The sequence below is a fragment of the Cyprinus carpio genome, chromosome A7, assembly GCF_018340385.1.
Source record: "Cyprinus carpio isolate SPL01 chromosome A7, ASM1834038v1, whole genome shotgun sequence".
In the NCBI taxonomy this organism is placed as follows: Eukaryota; Metazoa; Chordata; class Actinopteri; order Cypriniformes; family Cyprinidae; genus Cyprinus; species Cyprinus carpio.
Window position 1 is genome coordinate 32,885,534 of NC_056578.1, and position 13,605 is coordinate 32,899,138.

At 36.6% G+C, this 13,605-nt stretch overlaps 1 protein-coding gene across 1 annotated transcript; it reads right to left on the reverse strand.

Moving 5' to 3' along the window:
* Window positions 1-489: 489 nt before the first annotated feature.
* Window positions 490-5,617, reverse strand: LOC122145673 (BEN domain-containing protein 5-like). The gene is made up of 5 exons (XM_042760859.1): window positions 5,469-5,617; window positions 5,250-5,367; window positions 1,159-1,203; window positions 791-1,072; window positions 490-700 (listed from the first exon to the last, which is right to left on the reverse strand). The coding sequence occupies exons 2-5, from the start codon at window positions 5,287-5,289 to the stop codon at window positions 600-602; spliced, it is 468 nt and encodes a 155-aa protein (XP_042616793.1). The 5' UTR covers window positions 5,290-5,367; window positions 5,469-5,617; the 3' UTR covers window positions 490-599.
* Between the last annotated feature and the right edge of the window lie 7,988 nt (window positions 5,618-13,605).

Consider the following 13,605-nt stretch of genomic DNA (forward strand, 5'->3'; position numbering starts at 1 on the left):
ATACCAGCACCAGCATCCCATGCTAGTCACCAGCATACCAGCACCAGCATCCCATGCTAGTCACCAGCATACCAGCACCAGCATACCATGCTGGCCACCAGCATACCAGCACCAGCATCCCACGCTGGTCACAAGCAGTTTCCAGCATTCAATCACCAGCATCCCATGCTGCTCACCAGCATACCAGCACCAAAACACAACATATGCTGGTCTTGCTGGTATGGTGGTGACAAGCATGGGATGCTGGTTACTAACATTGGAAACTGTGCTGTCAACATAGATGTTGAGGATGGTAGCCTGTTCACTAGGGTGGAATGCTAACTACACTGAATTTTGGTATGATGAAAATCATGAAAATACAAGCTTTCATTTAATAATTAAAAAAAGTTAATTTAATAATAACAATAATTTAATAAAATAAGTAAACATTAACACAATAATAATACATATTTAACAAAAAAACAAAAAAAAAAAAAACTCTCATCTGGCTCAACAAGCAAATTACAATAAAACACATACACAACAATTATCTTTTCAATTATCAATTTATCTTAAGTGCTCAAATTTTCTTTTGAGCACTTTTTGTTTGTTTGTTAATGTTAATGAATTTTTTCAGTGATGTACTGTCCAGCCTTTCCCCATTTGGCCTGCAACTCTGTCTCCTCCACATTCTTTTTGACAAGCCACTCCTTAAAGCAGACTAAAAAGGAATGTACAGATAAACAGTAATGCTTCTGTCGCACCAGAACAAAGAAAAATGTATTACTATTTATTTATTTATTACTGCTACCTTTTAATGTCTGAAGTTTCTGGGGGGTTAAACGCTGCTTGGTTGTTTTGGTCGTTGCGCATTCCTTCCCTGTGAGACTTCTTTCCCACAGAGCCTTAGTTCCCCAGATTGCCACTGCCAACTCCTTCACAAATAAGGAATCCCGCATGTTGTTTTGTATCCTTGACCAGGCCTCTCTACGCACTCGAACGCCTTCACCCAAGTGAATCTGACGAGGGCAATGCTGTACCTCATCTCCTTTTGGAGATACAGATGGTTCCACCTTGTTCAAACAGCCAGACTCTGCAATTATATACAAAATAGTGTAAATATACTCAATATACATATAGATTTCAGATATCTGTGAATAATATATTTGTTTCTCTTACTTTGTAAGATCTCCTTTGGGCTTGGTGGTTCAGGATCTTCGACAGCTAGAAAGAGAACAAACATATCAAGAAAATATGATCATATTACCCCAATACTACAGTCTCTGCACTGGCTACCTATTAAGTTCCGTATCAGTTACAAAATATTATTACTTACTTATAAGGCCCTTAATGGCTTAGCTCCTGCGTACCCAACTAGTCTTCTACCACGCTACAACCCATCACGGTCCCTAAGGTCACAAAACGCTGGACTTTTGATAGTACCTAGGATAGCAAAGTCCACTAAAGGAGGTAGAGCTTTTTCGCATTTGGCTCCCAAACTCTGGAATAGCCTTCCTGATAATGTTCGGGGCTCAGACACACTCTCTCTGTTTAAATCTAGATTAAAAACACACACCTCTTTGGCCAAGCATTCAAATAATGCATCTCATAATTTTGGACTGCAGTTATATCTGATCAAATGTGCATTATTATTCTTTAGCTTGGGTTAAAACGAATGAATTTTACTTGGCTGGAACAGCAGCTACGCTAATTATGTCTCTATTTGTTTCTGCTTTGCCACGGGATTTACATCCCGTGGTAACTAGGATTTACACAAGCTCCAGTCTGGATCCAGAACACCTGAGAAGAGATGATGCCAGCCCCTCAGAGGACCTCAGATGATACTAAGATGCCAACCCCTCAGAGGGAACTACCACATTTTGCTATAAGTTTGATTGCATAATTGCTGTTAATAGTGTTAATCGTCTGTTTGTTTACGTCTTTTTATTGATTTTTCTGAACATTTCTGCTATATGCACATGAACTGACAATCACCACTAAGCTACTACTAAATATTGTAGAAACTTAATTTTCTGTAAAGTTGCTTTGTAATGATTTGTATCGTAAAAAGCGCTATACAAATAAACTTGAATTGAATTGAATTGAATATCACAAATATGACAGATGATGGAAAACATGACAACAAAGGATATACTTTGTAAACCCTCAAAGATCACAGCTGAAGCACTCCAATAAGACTTTTTTTTTTAATATTGTATATAAGCTGGTTTGAATGGGATACCCAGGCATTCCCAGAGCAGATGAGATTTATAATCCCTTCAGCGCATTCTGAATCTACCCTGTGGATGGTGCTTAAGAGGCATCCTGATCGGATGCCTGAACCAGGGGTCCTGTCTGTCAGGTGTGGCCATAAACTTCTGGGGACGGGTTTCAAGAGCTAATGTGGGGCCCTGTATAGTTGGGATATAAGTTGGTTTTCATTAATTATGGTATATATCCAGACATTATCTGTAAACATTTTTGTAATTGCGAGCACAAATGCACAACATGACTACATACAGTGGAGACCTTAGTCTTGTATTTGCTGCTTGTTAGTATATTCTAACACTTATGCCAGAGAAAAACGTCAGAGAGTGTGCCAACCAACCCCACCCTTACAAAAGTTAACCTTAGCATTATTATAGTATACTACTGTATAAGAATAGTAGTCCTATAGTAAGTTCTATAACATTTTCACCAGTACTATAGTTTGTATTGTAGTGCTATTTTATAAGCTATAGTACCTGTCAAAAGTATGTGTGTCCAAACTTTTGAATGGTAATATATAGTAGCCCTATAATATTTCAATAGCAATACTATGAAGCCATAGTAATAGTAGTACTACAGTAACATTCTACACTGCATCTGAAAGAAAACCATAGAAAACACTATAGTAATACTATTTAAAATACAGTCGACATGCACTTATAATAATTTCTTGGAAAAAAAAAAAAACATAGTAATACTACTGGAAATAATATAGTGATATTATATATTATATAGTGCTTGGGGTACTGCATGACAGATGGAGGCGCCGCTCTGCGATCATTTGCTCTTAAAATACTTCGTCATTTTTGGTCATACAGATAATAGTAATGCATCTTTTGTATCTGTAAAGACTCTACGTTTATTTGTGTGCACTCAGAATAACAACGAAACGATGCGCTTTCTGCCGTCTCGGACTCTGTGGACTTGAGCACGTCACTTCGGAACTCTGTGTATGCTTGACTTATTACAGACATAAAAAATATATCTATAGAGAGTGAAACTTTTAAATGAACCAATTCAAACTGACAACAAATATTCTTAGATTATGTAATCTGTATGAAACATGCATACAGGTGCATACCGCAGAGATGACGAGTCAGTGTCACCGACTTCATATCTTAAACCGGAAAACAGAAAGCAATAGTGTAACAATAATTTATTAAAATGTTAATGCATTGTACTTGCTGTTTTCCCCTAACACATTCATAATGATTATATTCGTCGGTGTGCAGTGGCAAGCCTTTTTTGCGTGCGCTCGAGGGCTTATTAGGCTATGTAGGCAATTAAAGGCTCATTATTATGATTTATATGGTTTATTAATAAAAGTGTGACTAATAGTCGACTAATGCTTAAAATGAACGACTACTAGTCGACCAGAAAAATCTTTAGTCGAGGGCAGCCCTAATGCATATTGACTAATTGTTTACGAGAAGCAAACATATAAGAGGCTGCCAATTAGCTGAATATATAGCCTACTTGTTTAATTTGTGACACTTAGCCTGCATTTTAAAATTTTTTTTGAATGTGGCAATTAACATTTTTTATTTTTAAACCTTTATTTGAATATGGCAACATAATATTGCGCTCTACAACATTTCTATGAATAAATCTCTGACAGAGACTATAAGCCAATCACTGTGTGCATAGTTCGTAAGTATGCTGACATCATCCATAGCAACAAAGTCAACCCGGCCCTTACTCTTAGCTTAAGACTTCTCTCTATTCCTTAGTAAAAGTTTGTCTCAGCAGCTTTGTGAATAGGTTTTAAGAGAAAACTCTTAGCTAACAACTTTTACTGCTATTTAGGAGAACTCTTAGTGGTAAGATAAAATGTTTTGTGAATATGGGCCCAGGTGTGTTTGATTAAAGGGATATTTCACCCAAAAATGAAAATTAGCAAGGCCTTCTGTAGCGATCCCATGCATTGTTGTAATAGCAATATCCATATTTAACAACTTATAAACTCTTTTTGTCACATCCTCTAACGGTCGTACAGGCATTCAGAGAGAGTGTCGTTCCAGCGGATGACCTAGCACTAATTAGAAGCACAAAACGAGAATTTATAAAGGAAAATGTTGGAGTTTTCTTTTGCTGAAGTAAGGAAACTTTGTTTCCTTTGATCCTACATTTCCCAGAGGCGCACGTGCTACCGGAACAGCTTCCGGATTTGACCGTTAGAGGAAGTGACAGAAAAGTGTTAATTATGTTTGAAATATGGATATTTATCTTACAACAACGCAGGGGATCGCTACAGAAGACCTTCATTCACCCCCCGGAGCCGTGTGAGCCATGTTTTACTATGGATGTGACCGGATATGTGAACGGACTTCCTTCGGACTGATTAACTGTAACACCCACAAGGTCCATTCTAAGGCTTGCAAGATCAAAAACATTGTTTAATATAATTCTGACTAGATTCGTCTGAAAGAAGAAAGTCACCTGCACCTAGGATGCTTCGAAGGTGAGTAAAAGACAGGCTAATTTTCATTTTTGGGTGAACTATCCCTTTAAGGAGACATGGAAAACATGCAGTGTTGGGGGGCCTCCAGGATTGTGGTTGGGAACTACTGCACTATAGTATAACTATAACTTCACTATAATATCATCATAATTAACTCACTTGTGTTACTGTAGTAATTTTTACAGTGCTTTCCAGAAAAAAACATAGTTACTATAGTACTATACTATAGTTATACTGATATTTCTATTTTTATTATTATTTTTGTGATATTTCTATAGTAACTCTTTATAGTAATACAATTGTTAGTGCTTTTGTAAGGACCCTGTGGGTCTGTCCTACACAGGGAAGCTGGCAGTCAGTCACAGTTGGGGGTGCTAAGAGATGGTGAGTCTGTATTAAAACGGATAGCGCGGTACAGCATTTTAACAGTCAGGAAAACGGGAGCAGATCAGAAAGCAGCAGCCAATAACATTAATTTACCAATTTTACACTACTATAATGTTAGATAACATTTGAAATTTAACATCAATAGCAACGTTACACTTATAGTTTTGGCTTCCTCCTTCTCGGAGCGCGACCATGGAGGCGGCGTTGACTCCTTCAGGAGTCTCGGACCCGCTTCCCCTTGGCCAGTTCCTCCTCGATCTCTTCTCTGGACTCTGGAATATTAATAACACTGAATGTAAGCACTTGAAAGCACCTGCTATAACGTTATACACTGTCATCTGTCTTAAGAAAATAATGTTTAACGTTAACTTACTAGCTTGCCACGTTAGCTCTGCAAGCGCGTTAGCCAAATCTCTTGGCGGGAAGCGCAAGATGCACTGTTGCCTTGGTTACAGACTACAGTCATACTGTATCCACCTTTTTCTTCAACACGGAGGGAAGCCTATGGGTGAGACTTCGGCTCATTAGCCAGTATAGGTAAATAATGAGGAGAATAACACATACAGTACATTAAAATAATATAAGACACACCAATTGTCAATATCAAGCAGCAAAAAAAAAAAAAAAAAAAAAAAAAAAACTGTTTTGTACAGCTAAAATAGCTGGACGCAGACCGGAAGCTAGAATTTACAAGTGGCAAGCTCATTTTTATGAAAAAGAAAAAGGTGGATAGTGTGTCTTAGACATAATAAAGTTAAAGGGTTTACTAAACTTAAACATAACAGAAGCACATCTGTACAACACAACACAGTTCCACAATGATTATAATGCTGAATCAACAACTCTCTAAAGCAGTTTCGACAATAGCATGTGCTATTCGCTTGTTAAGTCTGACGTCACGTGAATGGAGTACTTAAACTTAAATGGCTTCAGTCTTTTGTTAGAAATGAGCATTCATACTGGTTTGCAATTCCATCCAGTTTGTTTAAAAAATTTGGAGGTTTTTTTTACAATGTGACTTTGAGATATCTAAAATTCCATTGAAACTGTCGAATTTTCATAAACAAGTCCTCTTGTATTGGAAAATGTTGTTTAAACATAACTTTAGTCCTCATAATGTTTCCTTATGGAATAATCGTTGTATTTTATTTCAAAGAAAGTCTTTATTTTTGGAGGACTGGTGGCAAAGAGGTATTTGGTCAGAGTTGCACATTATGGATAAAAATGGCTGCTTCTTTAATTATAATGATTTCTGCACTAAATTTAATTTTAAGTGTGAGGAAAAAGTATATTTGAAAGTTATTAAAATTATTCCTTTATCATTCCTTAATATGCTAAAGGGGATTTTAACATATTCAACTATCATTCCCAAAATTTTGGATCTTAAATTAGGCAAAGTAAATTTTGCAGATGAGAAGTGTATTAATAAGTTTATAAGAAATTGTCTTATGCAGGAAAGCTATCCTGGTCCAATAAGAAGGAACTATATTTTTCAACATCTAAGTAGGAAATCAGTTAATGAATTTAGATGCAAATATTTGTTATTTCCTCTTCCACCAAAATATAAAGAAGTGCACTTTAAAATTTTGTACGATATTTATCCTGCTAAGGAATTTCTGAGATTAAGATTTAATATGGATTGTAATATATGTCAATTTTGTAATAAGGATGTAGAAACTGTTGAACACTTATTTCTCCATTGTTATCTGGTTAATTCGTTTTGGACTGAAGTATGTCATTGGATTAAACAAAGAATTTCTATTTTTCCATCGATTACTTGGGACATGTTGAAATTTGGAGTTCATTTGGAGGATAAAAGTGTAGACTTTGTTGTAAATTGTTTACTTCTCATATTAAAATACTTTATTCACAAATGTAAAGTTCTGAAAACAGCACCCCAGTTTAATGTTTTTAAAAAAGAGCTTGACATGTATACAGAGGTCCTGAAAATTATGAGATGTGATAAGGCCAAGAAATTATGTGATTTGTTTAATAAGTGTGATTTTGTTTAATCCCCTACATTGTTTATGGTTGCATGAATTTATTTTTATTTTTTTATTTTATTTGGATTATTGTCTTGTATGGTGGTTTATTTCTCTTTTGTAGTATGAATAATATGAATCTCTCAGTCTGTGAGGACTTACAGTTGTGTTTATGTTAGCCTAGTTCAATCAACTCTGAGTAGGTTGACTCTTAGTTAAGTGCATACACCACAACTATGAAAAACCATGATCAGTGGAGCTCTGATGTTACGATTAACCATGGCAACAGCACCTGACAAGCGTATTAGTTCAATAACCTACCGTTCTGCCAGTTTTCACCTGCGATATTATAACATTGATAAGAATTAAACTTGTATTGACTCTAAAGTATGCAGACGCATTCTATTTGATTTCATGGAATCCCATGTGCATTTCGGTGTTAATATGTTTAGAGTTTTTCACTTATCCTTTCTGGAACAGACCCTTGCAGGCTTGTGGCATGTTGTTGTTGAAATTGTTGTCTAAATGTTACTCCTTGTTGTTCAGGGTTTGGCTTTCACCGGTGACCACATAGATCAAGGGGACAGAATCAGTCCACACCTGAGCACTGCAGATGTTGAGGTGAGGGATTTATCTACTTTTTAAATTAGGGAATGACATAATTAGGACTGGGTGATAAATCGATAACAATAATTATTGTGCAATATAAATTTCCTCGATAAAGGATAACAAGAGTTGTTTGATATAATGTCCTTCTAAGATGCATTGTAAATACATCTAAATGCCTCTTCAGATGCAGCTTCTGTGTTTCCTCTGCATTGCAAAGATTAATTTTGTTGATATTGATTTTATTTGTTTGGTAACAGCACCAAATATCTTATTATTTTATTATTTTATTTTATTATTTTTAATAAATTAGGTTAGGGGGACCCCTCAAGAGCTTTGGCACAATTCAAACACTGCTTTAAAACATTGGAGCAAATATCTGCCTTTAAACTCGAAAGAAATAAAAACTTGACATATATTGTGATAATTATTGATATTGACCGATACGAAAAAAAAAATGTGATAATTTTTGGCTATATTGTTCAGCCCTAGACATAATTGGGCTTTACTACATTTAGTACAGTTCTTCTTGATCCTGTGCAGACCATGTCTCCATCTGGCGAGCTTACGTCACGTCCTTCTGCCTTTAATCTACAACTGGATCCAGATGACATGGCCAACATGGTGAGCTCTTCTACCAATCACACCTGCAGGCTTGTGGCATGTTGTTGTTGAAATTGTTGTCTAAATGTTACTCCTTGTTGTTCAGGGTTTGGCTTTCACCGGTGACCACATAGATCAAGGGGACAGAATCAGTCCACACCTGAGCACTGCAGATGTTGAGGTGAGGGTAGGGCTGTGACGGTATGGAATTTTTCTTACCGCGGTGAAGACGCAACAAATCACCGCGGTTTGGCGGTTAATCGCAATACCCCTCGCAGCGGAAATATAATGACTTAAGAACACATGCAGCTTGTAAATGAACATGGAAATGAATAATAATAAAGCAGTCTGTCTTATTTTTTCCTAAAACAGCAAATTATATTAACAATAATAAAATAAAATTACATTTATTTCAGCTTTGTTTTTTCGATATCTTTTGAGTTTAATAGGAATTATGAAACAGTTTTTCATAATTTAACAGCAAATTACCATTAATATTATTTAACTTAACAAGGCTACATTTAAAACAACATTTTTAATTTTTAAAGTGGAAGATGAAAGATTTTTTTTTTGTTTTTTGGTTTTTTTAAGTGTGAAATATGGGGGGATCAGGAATATAATTGATAAACTACTGGGCCGCTTAAGTGAATCGGCAAGTCCTGCTGCTTTATTTTTCAGTTTTGAAGTTTCTTGCCAGGAAAACCAACATGTTCACTTCGTCTGGTTTCAGCGAAGATCTTAACGGAGTGATGTTGCCAGCCACACTGAATACACTCTCCGAGGGAGGGCTTGAGCGCATATAGTTATATATTTTCTGGCAACTTTCAAAAGAAGAGGGAATCGAGCCTGAGCCCTGCATTTCAGCCCGGAACCGACGGGAACCGACTTTTTTACGCCCCTCAGGCCGGGCCTGTTTTAGGCTTCTCCTTAGTTTTATATTTTAGACATCGATCAATTAGTGATGAAAAAAAAGAATGCTGCGCTGGTGGAAACAACACGAGACTGTGCTACCGCGAATGTCAAGAGTAGCTCGACAGATTTGGTGTGTGCCTCAGCGCAGCTGAACAGTTCAGTGTGACAGGGGAGATATTTGAATTATTTACTAATAAACTAGTGTTTTCTGAGTCTGTGTCGCAAGGATGAAGTTGCCGATCCTGACTCATTAAACACGCCTTTAGACAGAAGTGCATCCTTACAGATTATAATTATAATGAAAAAGTTTTTGTTTTCGAATTTGTTTTATTTCGTTAAGTAGTAATTTAAAGCTTTCTACAGATATATTTATCATGTCTGTGAGGCATCTATTCGCTGATTTTCGGTTCATTTTTGTACTCCTGTTAAAGACGAGACGGAAGAAAGCGCATCATGTTTGTTTTCTTTATTTTATAAAAGCACAACGTTTTGTTGATATTGTGAGTGCACACAAATAAAAGTAGACCCTTTGCAGGTACGAATGATTACTCTTACTTTTGTGAGCAAAAAGGACGGCATATCCACTGAAAAAAATGCAAGTGATCACGCTGGCTCCATATCCTGCAAAGTGTCTCTGCACAAACTATTGGATATAGCGCACATTTATCTAGGTTTAACGTTTAAACATTGTTATATGCTTGAACTGTTTTATAACTATAGATTTTATTTTAGGCTAGTCGTGATGATTTGAGAAGACTAAATTGATCAAATAGGCTCACTGTCTGCCGCTGGCTGCTTGGTCGTTACTTTAAAAAAACTAAAACTTAGCTATATTTAACGAACAAAAAATGCTCCAAACGTTTTTCTAAATTAACTTAATAAAAAAAAGAACTGAAACGAAATACAATCACTTTGCTATTACATATAAAACGGAACTATTTTAATAGCTGAAACAGTAGTATAAGCTGTTTAGGGAGAAGGGGAAAAAAGACGGGCTCGGGTCAGTAATTCTTATAAGATGTCGTACGGGCCGGGTGCAGGGCCGGGTTTCCCGATAACCATTGATCTTAGCGCTTAAGAGTGTTTTCTACGAGTAAATTTATGGACGTTCATTACTGTTTCACGTGCGTTTCCCAAAAATGCACTTAACACGGTCGCACGTAGCCGTGCGTTAAGTGCTACTTAGGAGTCGCTATCCGTTCGTCAAGTGATGAAATGTCACCTATAGAATGGCTCGTAATTGTAGGCTACACACTCGTTTACTGAAATGTTAACCTAACCGAATATAATATAATATAATATAATATAATATAATATAATATAATATAATATAGTATAATATAATATAATAGTTATAAGTATATTTGTAGAGACTTTGATTCCAGGCCCAAGATGGCTGCACGTCAGTAAGTCATTTAGTTTATTTTCCCCAGTCTTTGAAACATATTTCCTACATTACTTATTTTATTAATTTTTTTGTTCAGTCATTTAATTTAGATGTGAATTTGTATTTTTTTGTATTCTGCCCTTTTTTAATTATTTCATTTATAAATTCAAATTTAACCATAGTCACATGAATAAAGCACTTGAATCAAGTTAAAGGTGTAGCCTAATCTGCTGATTGTCCTGCAGGTGACTGCATAAATCTGTCTTCTTACGATGCACTTAGGGCTTTACGATTACTCCAGAGTACTTGTAGATCTACGATGATTTTCAAGTGCTACTTAAGTTACGATGCTTTTGGGAAACAGACCGTAATATTAAGATCAGTCGTACGATCGTTTTTACGAACTTCTTAGGCTTACGAAGCTTTTGGGAAACTCAGCCCAGGGCTCTAAGCCTGATTATCCTGCCACCAGGCAAGCGGATCAGAGTGCAGATCAAGGGCTTCTCCTGCAAATACCTTGCGACTTCAGTGTCTGCACGGATTATTTTTGGGACCAGATTGGATTGATTTTGTGTATTTATTGAACATTATATGTAGACATACTGAAATCTAGCCTGGTAATTAATAATAATCAGACACACACACAAAATAACCGCCCCCCAATATGTTTAATGTACTGTCCCTCTTCCTTGCACAGGAAGCCGGGGTTTTAAAAAAAAAAAAAATCCTCCAGCAGCCCCTTGTACATAGGACGGAACAGTGGTGTCTGCAGATGTACAGCTGTATGCGCTGTGCGTTGTACATGAGCGCTCAGACTGACCTGAGATTCAGGCTATATATAAAAGCTGTTTTTAAAGCATTTGCTGTATGGATTAAAAAAATAGGCTAATAAATATATTCACTTATTAGACAAAATTGCATTGCAGCAAATCCTTTAAATTTTAAGGTATTCAGAACAGAGCAACATAAAAATCTGAATATATAAGCAGCTATACAATTTTAGGACAACGTTTTACATGTATGCCATTATAATTTGTGTTTTATTTTTTAATTGTACAGAATTATAAAATAAAACGCAAATTTTAATCTGGCCTGTTTTAGGCTTTTCCCTGTTTTTATATTTTAGACATCCATCATTTATGGTGATGAAGAAATTTACTCGCCATCTCCTCATTGGATGGGCCTTTAGAGAGAAATGCACGGATTACATAATGAAAGATTTTTTATTTTCGATTTGAATTATTTTGTTTTAAAGTTGTAATTTATAGCTTTCTATATATTTCCATCATGCCTGTGAGGCAATTCCCTGAGATTAGGTTCATCACTGTGAAGCGCTCCTGTTCAAGATGAGACGGCAGAAAGTGTTAGTTTTCTTTATTTTATAAAAACACAATGTTTTGTTGATATTGTGAGTGTACACAAACAAAAGTAGACCTTTAAAGTATGGAATGACGTATTACTCTTACCGTTATGAGCAAAAATGACTGTATTTTAAGTTGTTTCCATTGTTGGAAAAAAATGCAAGTGATAGCCCTGGGCCTCCATGTCCTGCAGCTTCCACTCTCCGCACAAACGATTGGATATGCATCTAACAGTGCACATTTATCTAGGTTAAACGTTTAAACTAACATTGTGATATGCTTGAACTGTTTTATATTTATAGATTCTATTGTAGGCAAGTTGTGATGATTTGAGAAGGCTAAATTGATCAAAACATAGGCTATGATCAACTCATTGTCTGCCGCTGGCCGCTTGGTCTTTAAAAAACAAAAACTTACATTTAACGAACAAAAAAATGCTCCAAACGTTTTTCTAAATTAACTTTATAAAAAAATGAAATGAAATATAATCACTTTTCCATTAAATACAAAACTGAACTATTTTAATAGCTGAAACAGTAGTATATAAGCTGTTTTTGGAGAAGGGGAAAAAAAAGACTGGCTAAGGTCAAAAGTTCGTTTAAAATTTTTTTTGTAAAATTTGTTTTGGAAAAAAAATTAAAGAAAAATAATGAAAAAGATTAATATTTGATATTTTTTATGTTTATTGCACACCAACTGAAATATTTCAGGTCTTTTATTGTTTTAATACTGATGATTTTGGCATACAGCTCATGAAAACCCAAAATTCCTATCTCAAAAAATTAGCATATTTCATCCGACCAATAAAAGAAAAGTGTTTTTAATACAAAAAAAGTAAACCTTCAAATAATTATGTTCAGTTATGCACTCAATACTTGGTCGGGAATCCTTTTTGCAGAAATGACTGCTTCAATGCGGCGTGGCATGGAGGCAATCAGCCTGTGGCACTGCTGAGGTGTTATGGAGGCCCAGGATGCTTCGATAGCGGCCTTAAGCTCATCCAGAGTGTTGGGTCTTGCGTCTCTCAACTTTCTCTTCACAATATCCCACAGATTCTCTATGGGGTTCAGGTCAGGAGAGTTGGCAGGCCAATTGAGCACAGTAATACCATGGTCAGTAAACCATTTACCAGTGGTTTTGGCACTGTGAGCAGGTGCCAGGTCGTGCTGAAAAACGAAATCTTCATCTCCATTAAAGCTTTTCAGCAGATGGAAGCATGAAGTGCTCCCAAAATCTCCTGATAGCTAGCTGCATTGACCCTGCCCTTGAAAAACACAGTGGACCAACACCAGCAGCTGACATGGCACCCCAGACCATCACTGACTGTGGGTACTTGACACTGGACTTCAGGCATTTTGGCATTTCCTTCTCCCCAGTCTTCCTCCAGACTCTGGCACCTTGATTTCCGACGTGACATGCAAAATTTGCTTTCATCCGAATAAAGTACTTTGGACCACTGAGCAACAGTCCAGTGCTGCTTCTCTGTAGCCCAGGTCAGGCGCTTCTGCCGCTGTTTCTGGTTCAAAAGCACACGCCTGTGCACGGTGGCTCTGGATGTTTCTACTCCAGACTCGGTCCACTGCTTCCGCAGGTCCCCCAAGGTCTGGAATCGGTCCTTCTCCACAATCTTCCTCAGGGTCCGGTCACCTCTTCTCATTG

Excerpts from the sequence above, each read along its gene's own strand:
- LOC122145673 (XM_042760859.1), bottom strand. The coding sequence starts at position 5,289 with ATGGTCGCGCTCCGAGAAGGAGGAAGCCAAAACTATAAGT. Across the intron at positions 1,204-5,249 it reads AGGAAGCCAAAACTATAAGT|CTGTCGAAGATCCTGAACCA; the intron begins GTAACGTTGCTA and ends TTCTCTTTCTAG. Across the intron at positions 701-790 it reads GAAACTTCAGACATTAAAAG|TCTGCTTTAAGGAGTGGCTT; the intron begins GTAGCAGTAATA and ends ATTCCTTTTTAG.